The 20728-nt window shown below is 39.4% G+C and overlaps 3 protein-coding genes across 5 annotated transcripts; 2 read left to right on the forward strand and 1 right to left on the reverse strand.

Moving 5' to 3' along the window:
• Positions 1-409: 409 nt before the first annotated feature.
• Positions 410-5120, forward strand: LOC307038050 (polymeric immunoglobulin receptor-like). Its single transcript, XM_079679350.1, has 7 exons — positions 410-556; positions 900-1223; positions 1843-2166; positions 2328-2453; positions 2734-2844; positions 3371-3396; positions 3840-5120. The coding sequence occupies exons 1-7, from the start codon at positions 514-516 to the stop codon at positions 4008-4010; spliced, it is 1125 nt and encodes a 374-aa protein (XP_079535476.1). The 5' UTR covers positions 410-513; the 3' UTR covers positions 4011-5120.
• Positions 5121-8069: 2949 nt separating this feature from the next.
• Positions 8070-11996, reverse strand: LOC307036855 (zinc finger MYM-type protein 1-like). Of its 3 annotated transcripts, XR_013807491.1 has the most exons (3): positions 11284-11996; positions 8274-8405; positions 8070-8187 (listed from the first exon to the last, which is right to left on the reverse strand). XR_013807491.1 is itself a non-coding variant. In XM_079677475.1 (2 exons), exons 1-2 carry the CDS (start codon positions 11500-11502, stop codon positions 10241-10243), a joined length of 489 nt encoding a protein of 162 aa, XP_079533601.1. In that variant the 5' UTR covers positions 11503-11996; the 3' UTR covers positions 8691-10240. The 3 variants fall into 3 exon arrangements, 2 of the variants coding, with proteins under 2 accessions (XP_079533601.1, XP_079533600.1); XM_079677475.1 differs by lacking the exons at positions 8070-8187; positions 8274-8405 and adding an exon at positions 8691-10510; XM_079677474.1 differs by lacking the exons at positions 8070-8187; positions 8274-8405 and adding an exon at positions 8696-10510.
• Positions 11997-14632: 2636 nt separating this feature from the next.
• On the forward strand, positions 14633-20249 carry LOC307036211 (polymeric immunoglobulin receptor-like). Its single transcript, XM_079676302.1, has 7 exons — positions 14633-14737; positions 15081-15404; positions 16059-16382; positions 16543-16668; positions 16941-17051; positions 18365-18390; positions 18834-20249. The coding sequence occupies exons 1-7, from the start codon at positions 14695-14697 to the stop codon at positions 18999-19001; spliced, it is 1122 nt and encodes a 373-aa protein (XP_079532428.1). The 5' UTR covers positions 14633-14694; the 3' UTR covers positions 19002-20249.
• The last annotated feature ends 479 nt before the right edge of the window (positions 20250-20728 follow it).

Below are 20728 nucleotides of genomic sequence, written 5' to 3' on the forward strand. Positions count from 1 at the left end.
CTAATACATTTTATATTTCCAATCAACTTGATTTACAAGAAAATATTTAACTTTTTGATCGACTACATTTATTTAACAGGTGAAGTGAGGGTTTGACACTGAGGCTACATACGTGTGGATCTACAAAACATGATGATCTGTCGCAGAAAGCTATTTTACGAGTATATAACCAGCAGCATTCAAAGTATCTAAAATTGGCTCTATATAAACTACAACAAAAAATTAAATGATCATTAAACCAAATATTCTATGATAACACTTTGAAATGTGCTTTTATGCATAGTGATTATTTTATACATTTTTCTATACTCGATACTTTTGTGCTTTTACCCAAGTGACATTTTGAATTCATTATTTTCAATGGAGTATTTTTAGACCATAGTGTTTCTGCGTTGGGGAGGACAGGAGAGCTGTGTTGTGTTTGGAGGAGGGACTTCATCATTTAAAGAAGTAACAAGTTCCTGGTTAGCCAGTAAAGAAAGACAGTCAGTGGTAAACCATCAGAGTCTCAGCATGGAAGTCTCTCACACTTTGATCTGCTTCTTCCTCCTCTTCTGTGAGTACATCATTTTATTTTCATGTTAGTAATTGAATAATTGTTGAAGTGGTGTGGACATAAGAAATAAAACATTATGTACTATTAGGATTTGCGTTAATGTAACTCTTAAAGTAAGAGATGAAGACTTCATGTAGTCTTTGTGTCTAAAGGATAAAGGTCTCAGACCAAACGGTCACATTAACCTGCAGTGCTGATGGTGATCTTCAGTCACAGACTGTGGTTTAACTCTGAGGACCTGTGTTCATGTGAAACAGGAAGTGTTGTGACCAGACTGTAGCATCTTACAGGAAGTACTGACCACTACTAACGATGGTTAATCTTTTGTTCATCTTTTGTTCAGCTCTGCAGGATGGAAACACCGGTCTCGTCAGTGCCCAACACTCTGTCTATTCAGTAACTGAAGGAGCAGAGGTCAGAGTTGAATGCTTCACTCCTTCTTATAGAAGCAGGGAGTTCTTCTGTAAGGAACCATGTAGACAAAAAGACATTCTCATTGAAACAACTGATGCCCCAGCTCAGAGAGGCAGATACAGGATTGATTATGTAGATGGATATTCCTTTGTGACCATCACTCAGCTGACCAAGTCTGACTCAGGACGCTACAGGTGTGCTGCGGTTACACAAGAGGTTTCATACAAGTATATTGAAATCATCGTTGTTGATGGTGAGTTTCTACTAAAAATGTAATCTTCTCCCTTGTCTAAATAACAGTTTTAAAGTAAGAAGACGTTTTCTAGCGTGACTCCACCGTGAACAAAGAATCCCAAAATGGAGAAAAGTCTTAATGAATGTGAAATATATTATGAACTGGAGGCCATATTTAACAATAGCCAAAATATATTACAAACATCTGTTAACTAACTCTCTCACAACTAATGCTGTATAATCCAAATGTCATTTACTGTATGCTCAGTACTTCCCTAAAACATGCATTCTGCTTAAACCTCACCATTTAAAACACTTCTGCACAAAGAGACGAGCTCCTCTTTTCTCAAGAACAGTTAATGCAGAAGTGTTTAGATAAGTCATGTTTTAGGGAAGTTATGAGCAAATGAACTCAGGGTAACTCAGGGTAAGTCATAATAATAAATTATACTTTCAAAATAAATGTCAAAAGATCTCCTGCCTAAAGTTCACATATTGAATTATCAGTTAACCTTATTGCTAAAATCTCCTTGGAAAATGTATGGACTTGAAAATATACAAAGTTACAGTATAAATAATGAAACTACGATTTGTAAACTACACATAGTAACTATTGATTTTTTGTTTTTTTTCAACAGCAAAACTTGTTGGTGCAGAAAAAACAATCGATGCTAGAACTGGAGGAAATATTGTAGTTGAATGCTACTTAACTCACTCTGGGACCAAGATATACTTCTGCAAGGAAGAATGTGAAGGAAAACACAATCTTGTTGAAACAACTAGTAGTGCAGATAAGGAAAATGGCAGATACAGGATCAGATATACTCATAGATTTTCAACTTCTTTTCTGTTTGTGAGCATTGAACAGCTGACCCAGTCTGACTCAGGATGGTACAGGTGTGGTCTGGGTAGACCTGACTCTCAAGATCCATACCAGAGGTTTAGGCTCATCGTCACTGATGGTGAGTTTCTGCTTGATAATGAAAATGTTTGTTCTTGTCTCTGAAGTTTTCACTGACAGCTGCTGATGTTTTAAACTCTCAATTCAGTTCAGCTGACACACACAGACACTCAGGAGGATCTAATTCTCTCATCAGGACTTCTCGCTTGTTTTTTTTCACAGCTCTGACCACTTCTACTCCTCCATCATCCGTCCCATCAGCCTCTACAGAAACAACAAACCAAAGTGAAAGCTCCACATCTTCACCAGCTTTCCCTAAAACCACCAAGCACTCTGAAATAATTAAAGGTACATCCACACACTGTGTTTCCTAGATAGCGTTTAAACAACTTATGAGACATAAAAGAGCATCAGCATGTCCAAAAGTTTACAAAAGTATATGTTTAAATGCAGAACCTCCAAATCAGGTTCCCAGCGTTCAAAATATTTTGACAGTATATGGCAAATACTTTTGACCTTTTGTCTTCACCTAAAGATAACCTGTCCCCCCCTTGAATAACAAAATGGATTATGGGTACTCTTAGTGTGAGATGTCATGGTTTACATTTAACTCTTCTTAAAACCACAGGTGTGATCCTGTTTGTGCGTCTGACTCTGGTCGTCGTGGTCATCGTGTCATCACTGTCTGTGCTGGTATTCTGCAGGAAGAGGATTTGTAAAGCCAAAAGTGAGGAACCAGGTAACACACACACACACACACACACACACACACACACACACACACACACACACACACACACACACACACACACACACACACACACACACACACACACACACACACACACACACACACACACACACACACACACACACACACACACACACACACACACACACAAAAATGTCCTTCCCCCAACACCAAATTGGGTGTGCGGATATTCATTTACAGCATTAAGAATACGTGGCTTTTTAAAAAAAGGTAATATGCATTTTAGAAACATGTAAAGCCATAGCTTGTTATTTTTTCATTTAAACTTTATTTTATTTACTTTTTCAATGTTCTTTAGTAATTTAAAATTGGCAGGGTGGTTAATGATTAAATATACTACTCTATATTCTGTTGTTTACGAACTCAAAACACATCCATTCATCTTGTTTTACTGATATCTTAACGGTTGGCCTAAATATTGTTTCAAATGGGCAATGTGTGATGTCATGTTTGAAAAACTGTCTTTTTCTCAAAGTACTGTTTTGTTTTTCAGAACCTCGTGAGGAAACACAACAGGAGGTGAGTTTGTGAAAATCTGAGCATCATATTAATTCAGTTTTCTGTAGACCAACAAAGTGTACAAGCATCTACAGTATGTGAAATCTCCAAATAAACACAAATTGAGCCAAAACCAATGATTACTACAACAATTTAGCTGCAGCTAGTTTACAAAATACACCGATAAAAGTTATGCAATTCTAACTTTGGGATCACAAAACCTTCGCTCGGTAGGGCTTCATTTTTGCACCTGTTGCTGCGTTCTATTCATCTTTACCTAGATGCCAGATTTGATTAATTTCGGACAATGTCTGCAGTAATATAATATGTGTAAATATGGAAAAAAGACCTAAACAAACACAACTTTTTTTTGTTTTGATGACGTAACTTCACAACTAAGTCCAGTTGCTTGTTTTGTTCTGTTGTTAAAGACACATTTAATAAAGCAATGTTTTTTCCTCCAGGCTGAAGACGACCCGAGTCGACTCACCTACTCTGAGATCAAATTTGTCAGCGTCGGCTCGTCCCACAGCGGTTTCCACGGTGACGCTGAGTGTGTTATCTACTCTGTTCCTCGGGTGGAAGCTAGCTCTGATGAGCCCCCTCTGTACTCTACTGTTAACAACCCCCAATAACTGTCACAGTCTGGCAGAAGAAGCTGGTGTGAATTAAGCAGCCGCGTAAATAATCTGAAACAGAGAGATGTTTGTGGGAATATGTACGATTATTTAACCATTTACTTATTTCAAACCTGCTCTGAATGACCTGCTCATGTGATGATCAGTCCAGCTCTGCTCTAGTTCACAAACGTGCCGCTTCAACAGTTTGCTTCAGGTCAAAGCTGGTTGCACTTATTGTACGTACCTTTGAATAAAAGCCTCAGCTAAATGATCTGTAGTTTAATGTAAAAAGCTCTTTTATGGCTTCAATTTATTTATAAAGTTCATTTTATTACACTTGATATGGTATTAAAGTTATCTCTGTAAGATAGACTGTTCTAGTCAAGTTAGCAGATTAGCATAAGATATGTTGCTTTGAATTAGCTTTGACTATTAAATTAACTATTTTGGTTTAAGACTTCATTTACAGAAATGTTTAATTAAAGCGGAATATAAATAAATAGATATGAAACTATAGATGTGGTCAGTACGGGATACAATATGCCACTCCTCATACTTTTGTATAATGTGCCAGACTTTTAACCTGTTAGTATTGTTTATATATATATATATATATATATATTTTATAGAGTTTTATTTTTTATATTGTTTTTTATATTAGCACTCTTCCTGCTCTGTACTGCGTCTGCTGCACAAAACAATTTCTTTGGGATGAAAATAAAAGTTATCTTAAACCACATGTGTCAAACTCAAGGCCCGGGGGCCAAATCAGGCCCTTGGTTGGTTTAATTTCGGCCCGCAGGATAATTTCTAATTACTATTAGATCTGGCCCGCCGGTATATTGCACGCACACCTTCACTCCGTCCTGAGGGTCTCCTCAGCTCAGAGCCTGAGCCCAAACATTGATGACCTTGCACCCAAGATGAGATGCCAAGTATCTGAGCTAGCATCTCAGAGCAGCACACTGAGTTTACATGGATGTTTCCTTCTGCACTTTGTTTCTTGAGACAACAGGACATGTTTGGTTTGTTCTTTGAGGGAAATAGTTTTTTTGAAGCTGTTGTTGGCCTCTGGGAAAATGTAATCATAAGAAATGACTCTGCAGATAGAGCCATAAGAAATTAATGCAACTGATTATTTAATATTTAATGTTGTTTTTATTGGCAATCATTTAAGCTTTGTTAGTTCCAGGTTTAATATGGGCAATAAGTTCATTTCAATACGTTCTGCAATAAACATTGAACCTCGACTAGTACCCATTTTTTTATTTTGGCCCACTGTGTATTTGAGTTTGATACCCCTGTCTTAAACAAATTATTTCTGAAATGTGTTTCACAATAATTTAATAACGTAAATGTTAAAAGCAAAATATATTATTTGCTGCATTAAGTTACAAAGTGTTAAAGTGAAACCATACGTGATACACATGCAGGTGTTGGAGAGGAGATTCAAGCTGTGAGTGTTTTATTTTAAGCAGGGACTCCATTGTTTAGAGAAGTGAAAACATGTTGGTTTGCCAGTGAAGAAGAAAGAGAGACAGCGTTCAACCATCAGAGACTGGAACATGGACGTCTGCCACAGTTTGTTCTTCTTCGTCCTCAGTGAGTACACTTTGTATTTCTGTCATTTCTCTATAACGTCATCTTCCTTTCTGTATTTAATGTTAGACTCCCCCAGCTGTGTGACCATCAGCTGTTTGTTTGTTTGTTTGTTTGTTTGTTTGTTTGTGTGGGTAAAGGTGTGACCAGCCATGAGTATGAGTCACATTATTTGTATTTAATATAAAAAAACTTATGAGCATATTCCTAATGTATCTGTAATCAACAACTTTTTTTTACATTTTACCTTCATCCAAAGGTTTTACAATATAATTGCAATCAACCATGAGGATACAAATTCAGCAACAATCCTGCAAACACATACGCTTTCAAATACATTTCTAATAGCCAGGTTAGTTTTTATAGTCTCACTTTGTAGTATTCACATTGGTGCTGCTGAGACTTCACACAGGAAACTACCTCTCTAACACAATAAGCAAAAAGCGTTTAAGTGCAAATAAGTAGGCTAGAAGTCCATTCGGAAAATGTCCACATGTAATGAGTGAATGAATGCAAAACGTTATGAACAAACTGAAATGTACTGTATTAAGACAAACAAGTGCAATTTCAAGTGCTACACACATGTTCTTTACAACAGATCACAGTTTCCACCTGAACTGACTCACCACAAAATACAAATAAAAACGTGGGAGCTATTAAGTGAGGAGTTGGAGTTACCTCCCTTGCCTTGAAAATATATAATTTTTATATTGGCAGTGCAGCCACTGTGTCACATCAAATCAAACTATTTTTTGCCTAATGAAGCTGCTGATTGACATAATACACAATGTTCAGTGACAGAATAATATAACATTTTCAAATATTTCAGTAGGTTCTTATTTTTACAGAACTGAGGTCACAGAACTGATTAATTTGCTCCTGAAACTTGACATCTTTTAGCCCTCACAAGGGCATCAATATCAGGCTTAAAATCCTGACTAGCAGCCAATTTAATAATTTCATTCAGGCACTTGTGTGTGAGTCTTGAGCGCAGCTTTGTTTTAGTAATGTTCATTACAGAGAAAACCTGTTCACAAAGGTAGGTGGTCCCAAACATGCTCAAAACCTTTGCTGCCAGGGCTGTCAATTTGGGGTATCCTGGCAAAAGATACCGATAAAATGTGCCCAGGGGTGGACTGGGACAAAAATTCAGCCCTGGCATTTTCTGTCCAGACCAGCCCACTACATTATCAGCGGACACTACATAGAAGTCCACTAAACTTGCGGCATCTTCTCTCATGCATACTACAAAGGAGAGTCATATTCCTTGATAGCAGTTAACAAATAAAGCACTTAACTATGAACTAAAGGACTAAAATTGACAGCTATATCAATCAATCTTTATTCATTATAGTGTCAAATCACAACAGAAGTTATGTCATGACTGGGGGTGGGACGAGACTAACGGGAAGAACCCTTATGCTACCCTTTCAGTTTTTAGTCTGTGACTGTGAAAATCTTTTGGTGTAAGCCCAGTATTAGTTAAAACCAGACTCGGACAATAATAACAAAAAAATATCCTGACAAATAATCTAAATAGAAACATATTACAGCATTAGAGCTGAAACTCACTCACTCATTATGAAACCATAAATAGAGAATTGGAAAAAAAAATATATATATATATATAGCTGTGTGAAAAGTCTAAGACATGGGTTACAGGTCTAAATAGATATGCATTCTCATATACGTCTATGTGCACAAGTATGTATTGCTCTATACTTCCTCGTCCGCAGCCAGCCAGCTCCACTCCTCACCAAATTCGTGACCTGCAAGAAACAGCAAACAGAACTTGTACTCAGTATCTGTGTACTGACAAATATATGTAGCCATGTAGCCTTTTTGTGACGTAGTGACACTTAGTGAACAAATGTATCCGTCATGAAGGATGACTTAAGTCTCAAAAGAGCCCTAAGGCCTACCTGCATAACTGTTAATTGAACTTAAAAGATATGCAGATGTTTGAAATTAAAACCATCAATATGAAAATCTTCAGCCAGGAAATAATCATAATCAAACCTTTTGTTTCAATCTGAGACAAAACAAGTTGCATAATAAACTCACAAAGTCAAGACGAAGCTCTCAGATATGATCTATGACTCAAGCATCAAGAAGAACTTCTAGCAGGTCAGGAAAACCTGTTTGACAGGAGATAATGGTAGCAGAGAATATAAAGAGACATTTATGAATTACCAATTGTCATTTTATAACACATATAGTATGTTTCTTCACATAAACCTTTAAACATAACCTTTAAACATACAAATATTGCATTCCTCTCACCACATGAAATAAGCTCAGGAACCTAAAAGTGTCCCAGTGAATGATGGAGGAGACAAAGCAGGTCCTCAAAAGGGGACAGAGGGAAAACAACTTCTTAGGCTGTCCACCTAAAAGAGACATGGAAACATTATTAAGTCTCTCATCATCACAAATCAAGTATGAATTCATATAACATAATAAGACACATGACATACTCAAAAAATCATAGACTTCTCAAAAAGTGGTGAAGTGGAGGCAGTAAGGGAGCAAATCCTTGAAAATGGACGGAGGGGGAACAACTCCTCAAGCTCTCACATGTCAAGTGGTCAACCTGAGAGGGAATCGGATACATTATTAAGTCTCTAATCATCACAAATTAAGTATGATTTCATAAAACATAAAAAATGATAAACTCACCATACTAGAGGAGACTCAACAGCCAAACTTTGGTGCAGTGAAGGTAGAGAGTGGAGGCAGAGAGAGAGCAAGTCCTCGAACATGGACGAAGGGGGAACAACTCCTCAAGCTCTCACATGTCAAGTGGTCAACCTGAGAGGGAATCGGATACATTATTAAGTCTGAAAAATAAATAAAATGTTTTCCTCTGTCCTGCACCTAGAGTTGAAAACTTTTGGGATGTGCGTTTCTTTCAAAACTTTTTTAAAATGATGAAGTATGAATTTATACAACATTAAAAAATACATGATAAACTTACCAAATTCTAACAATGGTCCCAAATGAGAGTAAAGTAAAATGAGAAATCCTCCTCCTCTTTTGTGGCAGTGTGGCCTCCACTTCAATGTCCGTGTCATCTCTCTCTTGGATTTCTGTGTTTGTCCAGTTGACAAATGTGTCTGCTGCTTTTTTTTACAGATTCAAAATCTCTTCCCAAGCTTTTCAGCGTATCCTGTGTCGATGCCACCATTCTGTGAGCAGAGAGGATGTCCAATCCTGCCGTCTGAATGTATTTAGACAATGGAGAGGTATGTTCAAATATGCGGAGGAAGATTTGAGCCGTCAAGATCGTCTCATACTTGAGCAATGACTCTGCATATCCTCTGGCCATGACACGGATACATGGTTTCACTGTTGCCTGTTTCTGTATAGCTGATAATGTCAACAGCACATCAACGTACAGAACCATCTTCCGGTTTTCCAAAGGAGCCAAACACCTTCTTCAGGACCTCATGCTTGGCCCACCAGCGTGTCTCGCCAATAGGAGCAAGGCGTCTACGTCTCTTGTTTCGGCCTGACTCTTCCCACACATTCATCCTTTTATATGACTCTTTGATGAATACCGCAATGCCATTGAGGAGCGCAAACAGGGACCCACTCTCAATAACAATCTGGGTTGTGTTTGCAAGCACCAGATTTAGTACATGTGCGTAGCACCATACATGCACCTGGTTTGGAGATTGTGCAGACAATAGTGAGGAGAATCCTTTGTATTGGCCTTGCATGTTTGATGCCCCATCAGTCGCATTTCCAATGCACATGGTCTTGCTGAGGCCCATTTTGTCCAGAACTTCTGACAGCATGTTGACAAAGGCCTGTCCAGTGGATGAACTGCACTTCAGCACTGCAACAAGCCTCTCATGAACAACATCAGTAACATACCTCATAATTATAGAGCATTGATCCTGAGAGGTGATGTCCTGTGTTGTTTCCAGCTGCACTGAAAACATTCCTGCTTTCTTGATATCACTGGAGATGTTTTTTTTAATCAGATGGTGAATTGCATCTATCACTGAGTTGACTGTGGTTTTGGAGAGTAAAGTTACAAGGGAGCCTCTGCCTCTCGTGCCACCAGACAAATGCAACTTTTTGCTGTTCTCAATGCAGCTGTCCAGGTGCTCTTTTAAACATAAATCATACTTCCCCAGTAGAAGTATGAGTTCCAAGAAATTACCATGATCAAATGTGTGGTCTTCCAGAGTATATGCTGCCTCATTTTCTGACCTCCTGTATGCAAGCCCCTTCTTCCCAAGAACCTTGATGATATCTATGATGCGCTCCAAAACCTGCCGTCTCTTTCTGACCTGCTCTCTGTGCGCCGACATCTGACTGCCACCAAACACACTGCTGATATCAGCACTGGTGGATTTCAAGAGGTAAGCTTCAGCACAGTTTCTGTGTCCACTGCTTCTCTCATGCTCCTCTGTGCGCTGGTGTATATGCCTCCAATCTGACATTCCACTGATGAACAGACTGCTATCAGTTCTCTTACCGAATGCCATGCAGATGAAACAATACAGCATGTGACGCTCTGGACAGTACGTCAGGCACCTTCTACTGGTGCCGTCTCTGCTACAGAACACTTTCTGCACCACTGGATTGCTACTTTTTTGCTGAGGATGGTAATTTAAAAATGACTGGAGATTTCTCTAATCAGGTTGTGAAAACAAATCTGTTATTTGACTGGCACACTCATAGCTCTCAACAGCTGTTTCCCTCTCAGGTGATCCTGTATTTGGGCTGACACACTCCTCACTCTCTCCAGCCTTTTCCCTCTCAGGTGATCCTGTCTTTGGGCTGACATACTCCTCACTCTCTACAGCCTTTTCCCTCTCAGGTGGTGCAGTCTTTGGGCTGCCTGAATTGGTCTGGCTCTCTCCCTGAACTGACCAGCTGGACTTGCCCTGAACCTGTCTGGGCTGGACATAGGGAAAGCATTTATCATTGGATGGGGAAATAACTCAAAACCACAGAATAATGTACAAGATAAAAGATTAGTTCATATTGAACGAAACATTCGCGAGCGTAACAACACTAGTGGCTTTGCCATGTTTTCATTATGACACTTAGTGTTTTCCAATGCAAAAAAGTAAGATCTTTGTGACAAAACCTGAAAATGCTCAAGACAGCACTATACACAGCCATTTGAAAACTACAGTAAAAGTAACACATTTACACAGAAATTAAAGTTAAACACAAATTATGAAATAGTTATCACCTCAGTAAACAATAAATGAATTGAAAGATTACAATACATTTAATGGCAAATATTGCAAATTAATCTAATTATTTCCTATAGGTTTACTTATATTTTGTGCTAAAATTCAAAGTATCTCATCTGTATTTACAATACAGCTTGATTCTGCAGCTTCATCTCTACTTACAGCTCGTTGGTCCATGTGAACGTTTACTGTTGCTATGGCTACAAGAAACCGCTGACGTTAGCAGCTCTTAGCTAGTCTAGCTAAATCATCTGAACAATAAAAACCCATATCACAATTCGGCATATTTAAACAAAATCAACCATAACTACCAACATTCACAGCCCTTCAACTCTGGGCTAATATGTTGTCACAAGTAGGACTATGCAGTTAATTAGGTCACATCACATTCAATGTAAAAACATTTTCTACTTTTTTTTGGACATGTCTAAAAAATGTAGCCTAGCCAGCCCCAGGCTAACGTTACTTACCATGTATGCCTCCACTCGCTCGTCTCCCGGCGCAGCAGCACCTGCTGGGGCGGTGACCACGGCACCAAATAGGTCCGTCAATTTAGAATATTTAGCAGCCTCCACCTCCAGAGACTTCAGCTTTTTAAGTCGCAGTTTTTCAGCGCCACCCGGGCGTTTCTTCTGCTTATCCATTTTCAGCTCAGCAGCAGCCCGTCCCGCGACTCCCACCCATGCCATGAGGTCCCGCCCCACCCTGGTTTGTGTTGTGATTGACAGCACTGTCAGGGCTCTCTGAGCCTGTCAGCCCATGATTGATTGACAATGACAAACAATAGACCAATAATATGTGTCGATGCTGGCAACACACTGCTAGCCCTCTGTAGCCAATTGGCCGGCCCAATTGGAGGGAATTTAGAGGGGAAAAAAAGAAAAGAAAAAAAACATTGCGGACCGGCCCACATTGGGTCAACGGCCCACCGGGACGATGCCCGGTATGCCAGATGGCCAGTCCACCCCTATGTGCCCAAGTCCGACGAGGCAAATTTGTCCTTTAAATCCTGATCACATTGTAAGTCGATTATCTCAAGTTGTATGTCGACGGGCAGATCCGCAGCCTTAACTGCAAATGGCGAGCGAAAAACTGCAAACTCTGTCTCAAGCTCACCAAAGACCTGAAACCGCCGCTCAAACTCCCGCAGCAATTCCGTAATTTTGTCTTTGTACCGTCTCATGTCAGCAGTAACTCCGGTCATATGCACATTTCTGAAATGAGCAGGGTCACCACTTGACAGCTGTGTCTCCTACAAAGCCAGCTTCAATTTAAATGCGCGTATGCTGTCATAATATTCTGTGACAACTTTTTTGCGACCTTGCATCGTTATGTTCAGATTATTCAAGTGCTCTGAAATATCCACCATAAATGCAAGGTCCTGCAGCCATTCTGGGTTTTTTAATTCATGCACTGGCTTACCCTTTTTCTCCATGAACTGTCCAATTTCCTCGCGTAGATCAGAAAAACGCTTCAGCACCTCGGCTCAACGACCTTACTTCAGTGTGATATGGTAGGCTACAGGTGATGTCTTTATCACTGAGGAGGAGGCTGTCGAACTGACGGTGATTCAGCCCTCTGGCTCGGATGAATTTAACCGTTTGGACAACCACTTTCATGACGTGATCCTTTTTTAACGACTTGCAACACAATGCCTCCTGGTGCAAAATACAGTGGAATGTCCAAAAACGATCTCCTCCATTTGCTGCTTGTACTTTCTCCCTGAATTTCGTGGCAACACCTGCTTTTTTCCTGATCATTGATGGTGCGCCGTCTGTAGCCAGACTGACAGCACGGGTCCAGTCCACTCCAACCCTGTCCAGTGCTTCAACGAGAGCTCTAAAAATGTCATCCGCTTTAGTGGTGTCTGTCATAGGAACCAACTCAAGGAACTCTTCGGTGACCGTTAAAGTCTCATCAACACCACGAATGAATATGGCCAGTTGAGCAACATCTGTAATGTCAGTGCTCTCATCGATTGCAACTGAAAATGCTACGAATGACTTGACTTTTGTTTTTTTCTGGCTATCCAAATCTGCTGAAAGATCGGCAATCCTATCCTTCACTCTATTCCTCGTTAGACTAATGTTGTCAAAAATCCTGTCGCTTCTCAGGGCACATAATTTCTGCAGCCTTCAGCATGCATGTTTTCACAAACTCACCATCAGAGTATGGCTTTGAGGCTGATGCTATTTCGTTAGCGATGAGATAGCTGGCTTTCACTGCTGCGTCACTTATATCTCGGCTCCGGTTAAAAACGGCCTGTTGTTTCTTTAGAACCTGATAGCAGGTCATTTATCTTTTCTTTTCTCCGTTGTCCTTGCAAGCAGTCGTATTTCTCTCCATGGTGAGTCTCATAATGGCGGCGAATATTATATTCTTTGGGCACAGCAACTTGCTGCGAACACACCAAGCATACAGGTTTTCCATCTACCTCTTTAAAAAAATAGGATGCAGTCCATTTTTCTTGGAAAACTCGGCACTCCGTGTCCACTTTTCTCTTTTTTGACAGAGACATTTGGGGATGAGGGTGTCAGAGGTTATTGACTGCAATCACTACTCTTACTCATCACTTGTTTTACAGTCTGGCTGCGCTCTCACTGGTACCGGTGCGGTAGTGCGCCTACTAGTGGAAGGATTCAAAATAGCAGTTTTTTTTCCCTCCTCTCATAGCCTACTTAGCAAAGTCCTTCAGCTCCGTGGGCCAAGCTGAAATGCCTCCCGGGCCGGATCCGGCCCGCGGGCCGTATGTTTGCCATCCCTGAGTTAGAGTGTCCGGAGACACACAGATGAACTTGTGCTGTAGATAAGCTCACAACGACATTAAAAAAAACTAAAAACCTATAGCAGTCTGAGTTATTTGTCAAAAATATGTTGTTTCAGTTCTGCTGGAGGCCACAAACTGATCATGACAAATACAACTTCCTCTGTAACTGGAAAGTTACCTTTAATGTTCATCAGGTGAACTTCAAGACTGCATTCAAATGTAAAATGAAGACATTATTTTGTCCTGCTTGAATATTAAACAAGCAATACCATAGTTGTCTTTTCATGTTACACAATAAACACAAAAACAGGATGTATCTGCCAATCCCAAAATGGTGTCAGACCAAGGATTCATACATGGATAGTTACAACAACCCATGATTATCCAGCAGTACAATTATAAGAGGAAGATAGACACATGTAGTGAGAGCGACACCTAGCGTTCGCAGAACAAACTGCACTTCAATGTAAACAGCACATTAACATTACCGGAGAGTCGGAGACGGAGAAGACACCAGGCAGAGGTCACATTTGAACTCAATATCCGAAGTGCAATGATGACATACCTTACTTATACTCTACTTATGTATTCAAATGTAACACTAATACATTTTATATTTCCAATCAACTTGGTTTACAAGAAAATATTTAACTTTTTGATCGACTACATTTATTTAACAGGTGAAGTGAGGATTTGACACTGAGGCTACATACGTGTTGATCTACAAAACATGATGATCTGATGCAGTAAGCTGTTGTACGAGTATATAACCAGCAGCATTCAAAGTACCTAATTGGCTCTATATAAACTACAACAAAAAATGAAATGATCATTAAACCAAATATTCTATGATAACACTTTGAAATGTGCTTTTATGCATAGTGATTATTTTATAGATGTTTCTATACTCGATACTTTTGTGCTTTTACCCAAGTGACATTTTGAATTCAGTTCTTTCAATGGAGTATTTTTAGACCAAAGTGTTTCTGCGTTGGGGAGGACAGGAGAGCTGTGCTGTGTTTGGAGGAGGGACTTCATCATTTAAAGAAGTTACAAGTTCCTGGTTAGCCAGTAAAGAAAGAGAGAGTCAGTGGTAAACCATCAGAGTCTCAGCATGGAAGTCTGTCACACTTTGATCTGCTTCTTCCTCCTCTTCTGTGAGTACATCATTTTATTTTCATTTTAGTAATTGAATAATTGTTGAAGTGGTGTGGACATAAGAAATAAAACATTATGTACTATTAGGATTTGCGTTAATGTAACTCTTAAAGTAAGAGATGGAGACTTCATGTAGTCTTTGTGTCTAAAGGATAAAGGTCTCAGACCAAACGGTCACATTGACCTGCAGGGCTGATGGTGATCTTCAGTCACAGACTGTGGTTTAACTCTGAGGATCTGTGTTCATGTGAAACAGGAAGTGTTGTGATCAGACTGTAGCAACTTACAGGAAGTACTGACCACTACTAACGATGGTTAATCTTTTGTTCATCTTTTGTTCAGCTCTGCAGGATGGAAACACCGGTCTCGTCAGTGCCCAACACTCTGTCTATTCATTAACTGAAGGAGCAGAGGTCAGAGTTGAATGCTTCACTCCTTCTTATAGAAGCAGGGAGTTCTTCTGTAAGGAACCATGTAGACAAAAAGACATTCTCATTGAAACAACTGATGCCCCAGCTCAGAGAGGCAGATACAGGATTGATTATGTAGATGGATATTCCTTTGTGACCATCACTCAGCTGACCAAGTCTGACTCAGGACGCTACAGGTGTGCTGCGGTTACACAACAGGTTTCATACAAGAATATTGAAATCATCGTTGTTGATGGTGAGTTTCTACTAAAAATGTAATCTTCTCCCTTGTCTAAATAACAGTTTTAAAGTAAGAAGACGTTTTCTAGCGTGACTCCACCGTGAACAAAGAATCCCAAAATGGAGAAAAGTCTAAATGAATGTGAAATATATTATGAACTGGAGGCCATATTTAACAACAGCCAAAATATATTACAAACATCTGTTAACTAACTCTATCACAACTAATGCTGTATAGTCCAAATGTAATTTACTGCATGCTCAGTACTTCCCTAAAACATGCATTCTGCTTAAACCTCACCGTTTAAAACACTTCTGCACAAAGAGACGAGCTCCTCTTTTCTCAAGAACAGTTAATGCAGAAGTGTTTAGATAAGTTATGTTTTAGGGAAGTTATGAGCAAATGAACTCAGGGTAACTCAGGGTAAGTCATAATAATAAATTATACTTTCAAAATAAATGTCAAAAGATCTCCTGCCTAAAGTTCACATATTGAATTATCAGTTAACCTTATTGCTAAAATCTCCTAGGAAAATGTTCAGTTAAAAAGCTGTTTCATTAAATCGTCCAGTGACTGGACTTGAAAATATACAAAGTTACAGTATAAATAATGAAACTACGATTTGTAAACTACACATAGTAACTATTGATTTTTGGTTTTTTTCAACAGCAAAACTTGATGGTGCAGAAAAAACAATCGATGCTAGAACTGGAGGAAATATTGTAGTTGAATGCTACTTAACTCTCTCTGGGACCAGGATATACCTATGCAAGGAAGAATGTGAAGGAAAACACAATCTTGTTGAAACAACTAGTAGTGCAGATAAGGAAAATGGCAGATACAGGATCAGATATAGTCATAGATTTTCAACTTCTTTTCTGTTTGTGAGCATCGAACAGCTGACCCAGTCTGACTCAGGATGGTACAGGTGTGGTCTGGGTAGACCTGACTCTCAAGATCCATACCAGAGGTTTAGGCTCATCGTCACTGATGGTGAGTTTCTGCTTGATAATGAAAATGTTTGTTCTTGTCTCTGAAGTTTTCACTGAAAGCTGCTGATGTTTTAAACTCTCAATTCAGTTCAGCTGACACACAGACACTCAGGAGGATCTAATTTCTCTCATCAGGACTTCTCGCTTGTTTTTGTTCACAGCTCTGACCACTTCTACTCCTCCATCATCCGTCCCATCAGCCTCTACAGAAACAACAAACCAAAGTGAAAGCTCCACATCTTCACCAGCTTTCCCTAAAACCACCAAGCACTCTGAAACAATTAAAGGTACATCCACACACTGTGTTTCCTAGATAGCGTTTAAACAACTTATGAGACATAAAAGATCATCAGCATGTCCAAAAGTTTACAAAATTAAATGCAGAACCTCCAAATCAGGTTCCCAGCGTTCAAAATATTTTGACAGTATATGGCAAATACTTTTGACCTTTTGTCTTCACCTAAAGATAACCTGTCCCCCCCTTGAAAAACAAAATGGATTATGGGTACTCTAAGTGTGAGATGTCATTGTTCACATTTAACTCTTCTTAAAACCACAGGTGTGATCCTGTATGTGTCTCTGACTCTGGTCGTCCTGGTCATCGTGTCATCACTGTCTGTGCTGGTATTCTGCAGGAAGAGGATTTGTAAAGACAAAAGTGAGGAACCAGGTAACACACACACACACACACACACACACACACACACACACACACACACACACACACACACACACACACACACACACACACACACACACACACACACACACACACACACACACACACACACACACACACACACACACACACACACACACACACACACACACACACACTCATGGGAGGAGTGGGGCTGTTTTGGCTGCCTGCTCTGTTTGGCAGATAACAAAATGCCACCTATGTGTCTCTGGCCTTGTAGTCCGGATAGGATAGAACCGTATTTCAATTTCATTGAACAAGAGGAGGAAGACGAGGACGAAGAGGAGGTGGAGCTTAGCGGGAAAAGCCTGCAGAGGGAGACGGAGATTGACGTGTGTGAAGATGTTAGCGGCTGCTGTCTGAGTGATGGGACTGAAACCGATCTGAAGTGGCCTCACAGTCGCAGCTCTCAGACTGTGGAGTTCATCTGGCTTTAAACATTGATTTGGTTCGTCTGAGTGTAATATCCGTGTTTCCCAACATGGTCAGAACATTCAAAAGTTGTCAGGAAAATTAGCCATTAAAGATTTCAAAGATATTGAAAAACGTACAAAGAATGATTGCACTAATATCTCCTTTTGTTTAACGGTTGAGTCCCACAGCTCTCATCCACCCTGTTTGCAGCAGCAGCTTTACCTCTAACAAACTAACAAACCCTCCGACAGACAGAATTACTAGCTAATGAATTAAAGTTTGACATTTAGCAACCAAGCGCCTCTTCACACCACCACTTTTGGTCTAGACTTCCTGACCTTTTAGTTTCATTCTTACACACACACACACACACACACACACACACACACACACACACACACACACACACACACACACACACACACACACACACACACACACACACACACACACACACACACACACACACACACACACACACACACACACACACACACACACAAAAAAAATGTCCTTCCCCCAACACCAAATTGGGTGTACGGATATTCATTTACAGCATTAAGAATAAGTGGCTTTTTAAAAAAAGGTAATATGCATTTTAGAAACATGTAAAGCCATAGCTTGTTATTTTTTCATTTAAACTTTATTTTATTTACTTTTTCAATGTTCTTTAGTAATTTAAATTTGGCAGGGTGGTTAATGATTAAATATACTACTCTATATTCTGTTGTTTACGAACTCAAAACACATCCATTCATCTTGTTTTACTGATATCTTAACGGTTGGCCTAAATATTGTTTCAAATGGGCAATGTGTGATGTCATGTTTGAAAAACTGTCTTTTTCTCAAAGTACTGTTGTGTTTTTCAGAACCTCGTGAGGAAACACAACAGGAGGTGAGTTTGTGAAAATCTGAGCATCATATTAAGTCAGTTTTCTGTAGACCAACAAAGTGTACAAGCATCTACAGTATGTGAAATCTCCAAATAAACACAAATTGAGCCAAAACCAATGATTACTACAACAATTTAGCTGCAGCTAGTTTACAAAATACACCGATAAAAGTTATGCAATTCTAACTTTGGGATCACAAAACCTTCGCTCGGTAGGGCTTCATTTTTGCACCTGTTGCTGGGTTCTATTCATGTTTACTGAGATGCCAGATTTGATTAATTTCGGACAATGTCTGCAGTAATATAATATGTGTAAATATGGAAAAAAGACCTAAACAAACACAACTTCTTTTTGTTTTGATGACGTAACTTCACAACTAAGTCCAGTTGCTTGTTTTGTTCTGTTGTTAAAGACACATTTAATCAAGCAATGGTTTTTCCTCCAGGCTGAAGACGACCCGAGTCAACACGCCTACTCTGAGATCAAATTTGTCAGCGTCGGCTCGTCCCACAGCGGTTTCCACGGTGACGCTGAGTGTGTTATCTACTCTGTTCCTCGGGTGGAAGCTAGCTCTGATGAGCCCCCTCTGTACTCTACTGTACTCTACTGTTAACAACCCCCAATAACTCTCACAGTCTGGCAGAAGAAGCTGGTGTGAATTAAGCAGCCGCGTAAATAATCTGAAACTAAGAGATGTTTGTGGGAATATGTACGATTATTTAACCATTTACTTATTTCAAACCTGCTCTGAATGACCTGCTCATGTGATGATCAGTCCAGCTCTGCTCTAGTTCACAAACGTGCCGCTTCAACAGTTTGCTTCAGGTCAAAGCTGGTTGCACTTATTGTACGTCCCTTTGGATAAAAGCCTCAGCTAAATGATCTGTAGTTTAATGTAAAAAGCTCTTTTATGGCTTCAATTTATTTATAAAGTTCATTTTATTACACTTGATATGGTATTAAAGTTATCTCTGTAAGATAGACTGGTCTAGTCAAGTTATCAGATTAGCATAAGATATGTTGCTTTGAATTAGCTTTGACTATTAAATTAACTATTTTGGTTAAAGGCTTAATTTACAGAAATGTTTAATTATAGCGGAATATAAATAAATAGATATGAAACTATAGATGTGGTCAGTACGGGATAAAAGATGCCACTCCTCATACTGTTGTATAATGTGTCAGACTTTTAACCTGTTAGTATTGTTTATATATATATATATATTTTATAGAGTTTTATTTTTTATATTGTTTTTTATATTAGCACTCTTCCTGCTTTGTACTGCGTCTGCTGCAAAAAACAATTTCTTTGGGATGAAAATAAAAGTTATCTTAAACCACATGTGTCAAACTCAAGGCCCGGGGGCCAAATCAGGCCCGTGGTTGGTTTAATTTCGGCCCGCAGGATAATTTCTAATTACTATTAGATCTGGCCCGCCGGTATATTGCACGCACACCTTCACTCAGTCCTGAGGGTCTCCTCAGCTCAGAGCCTGACCCCAAACATTGATGACCTTGCACCCAAGATGAGATGCCAAGTCTCTGCTTGAACTAGCATCACAGAGCAGCACACTGAGTTTACATGGATGTTTCCTTCTGCACTTTGTTTCTTGAGACAACAGGACAGGTTTGGTTTGTTCTTTGAGGGAAATAGTTTTGTTGAAGCTGTTGTTGGCCTGTGGAAAAATGTAATCATAAGAAATGACTCTGCAGATAGAGCCATAAGAAATGAATGCAACTGATTATTTAATATTTAATGTTGTTTTTATTGGCAATCATTTAAGCTTTGTTAGTTCCAGGTTTAATATGTGCAATAAGTTCATTTCAATACGTTCTGCAATAAACATTGAACCAGTCCGGCCCTCGACTAGTACCCACTTTTTTATTTTGGACCACCGTGTATTTGAGTTTGATACCCCTGTCTTAAACAAATTATTTCTGAAATGTGTTTGACAATCATTTAATAACGTAAATGTTAAAAGCAAAATATATTATTTGCTGCATTAAGTTACAAAGTGTTAAAGTGAAACCATACGTGATACACATGCAGGTGTTAGAAGTCAAGCTGTTTATTGTATTTTAAGCAGGGACTCCATTGTTTAGAGAAGTGAAAACGTGTTGGTTTGCCGGTGAAGAAGAAAGACCATCAGAGACTGGAACATGGACGTCTGCCACAGTTTGATCTTCTTCGTCCTCAGTGAGTACACTTTGTAGTTCTGTCATTTCTCTATAACGTCATCTTCCTTTCTGTATTTCATGTTAATCTCCCCCAGCTGTGACCATCAGCTGTTTGTTTGTTTGTTTGTTTGTTTGTGTGGGTAAAGCTGTGACCAGCCATGA

This window comes from Notothenia rossii (genome assembly GCF_949606895.1).
Source record: "Notothenia rossii genome assembly, chromosome: 4".
Taxonomy (NCBI): Eukaryota; Metazoa; Chordata; class Actinopteri; order Perciformes; family Nototheniidae; genus Notothenia; species Notothenia rossii.

Excerpts from the sequence above, each read along its gene's own strand:
- LOC307038050 (XM_079679350.1), top strand. The coding sequence starts at position 514 with ATGGAAGTCTCTCACACTTTGATCTGCTTCTTCCTCCTCTTCT. Across the intron at positions 2,454-2,733 it reads GCACTCTGAAATAATTAAAG|GTGTGATCCTGTTTGTGCGT; the intron begins GTACATCCACAC and ends TTAAAACCACAG. Across the intron at positions 3,397-3,839 it reads GTGAGGAAACACAACAGGAG|GCTGAAGACGACCCGAGTCG; the intron begins GTGAGTTTGTGA and ends TTTTTCCTCCAG.
- LOC307036211 (XM_079676302.1), top strand. The coding sequence starts at position 14,695 with ATGGAAGTCTGTCACACTTTGATCTGCTTCTTCCTCCTCTTCT. Across the intron at positions 15,405-16,058 it reads TGAAATCATCGTTGTTGATG|CAAAACTTGATGGTGCAGAA; the intron begins GTGAGTTTCTAC and ends TTTTTTCAACAG. Across the intron at positions 16,669-16,940 it reads GCACTCTGAAACAATTAAAG|GTGTGATCCTGTATGTGTCT; the intron begins GTACATCCACAC and ends TTAAAACCACAG.
- LOC307036855 (XM_079677474.1), bottom strand. The coding sequence starts at position 10,114 with ATGCTGTATTGTTTCATCTGCATGGCATTCGGTAAGAGAACTGATAGC.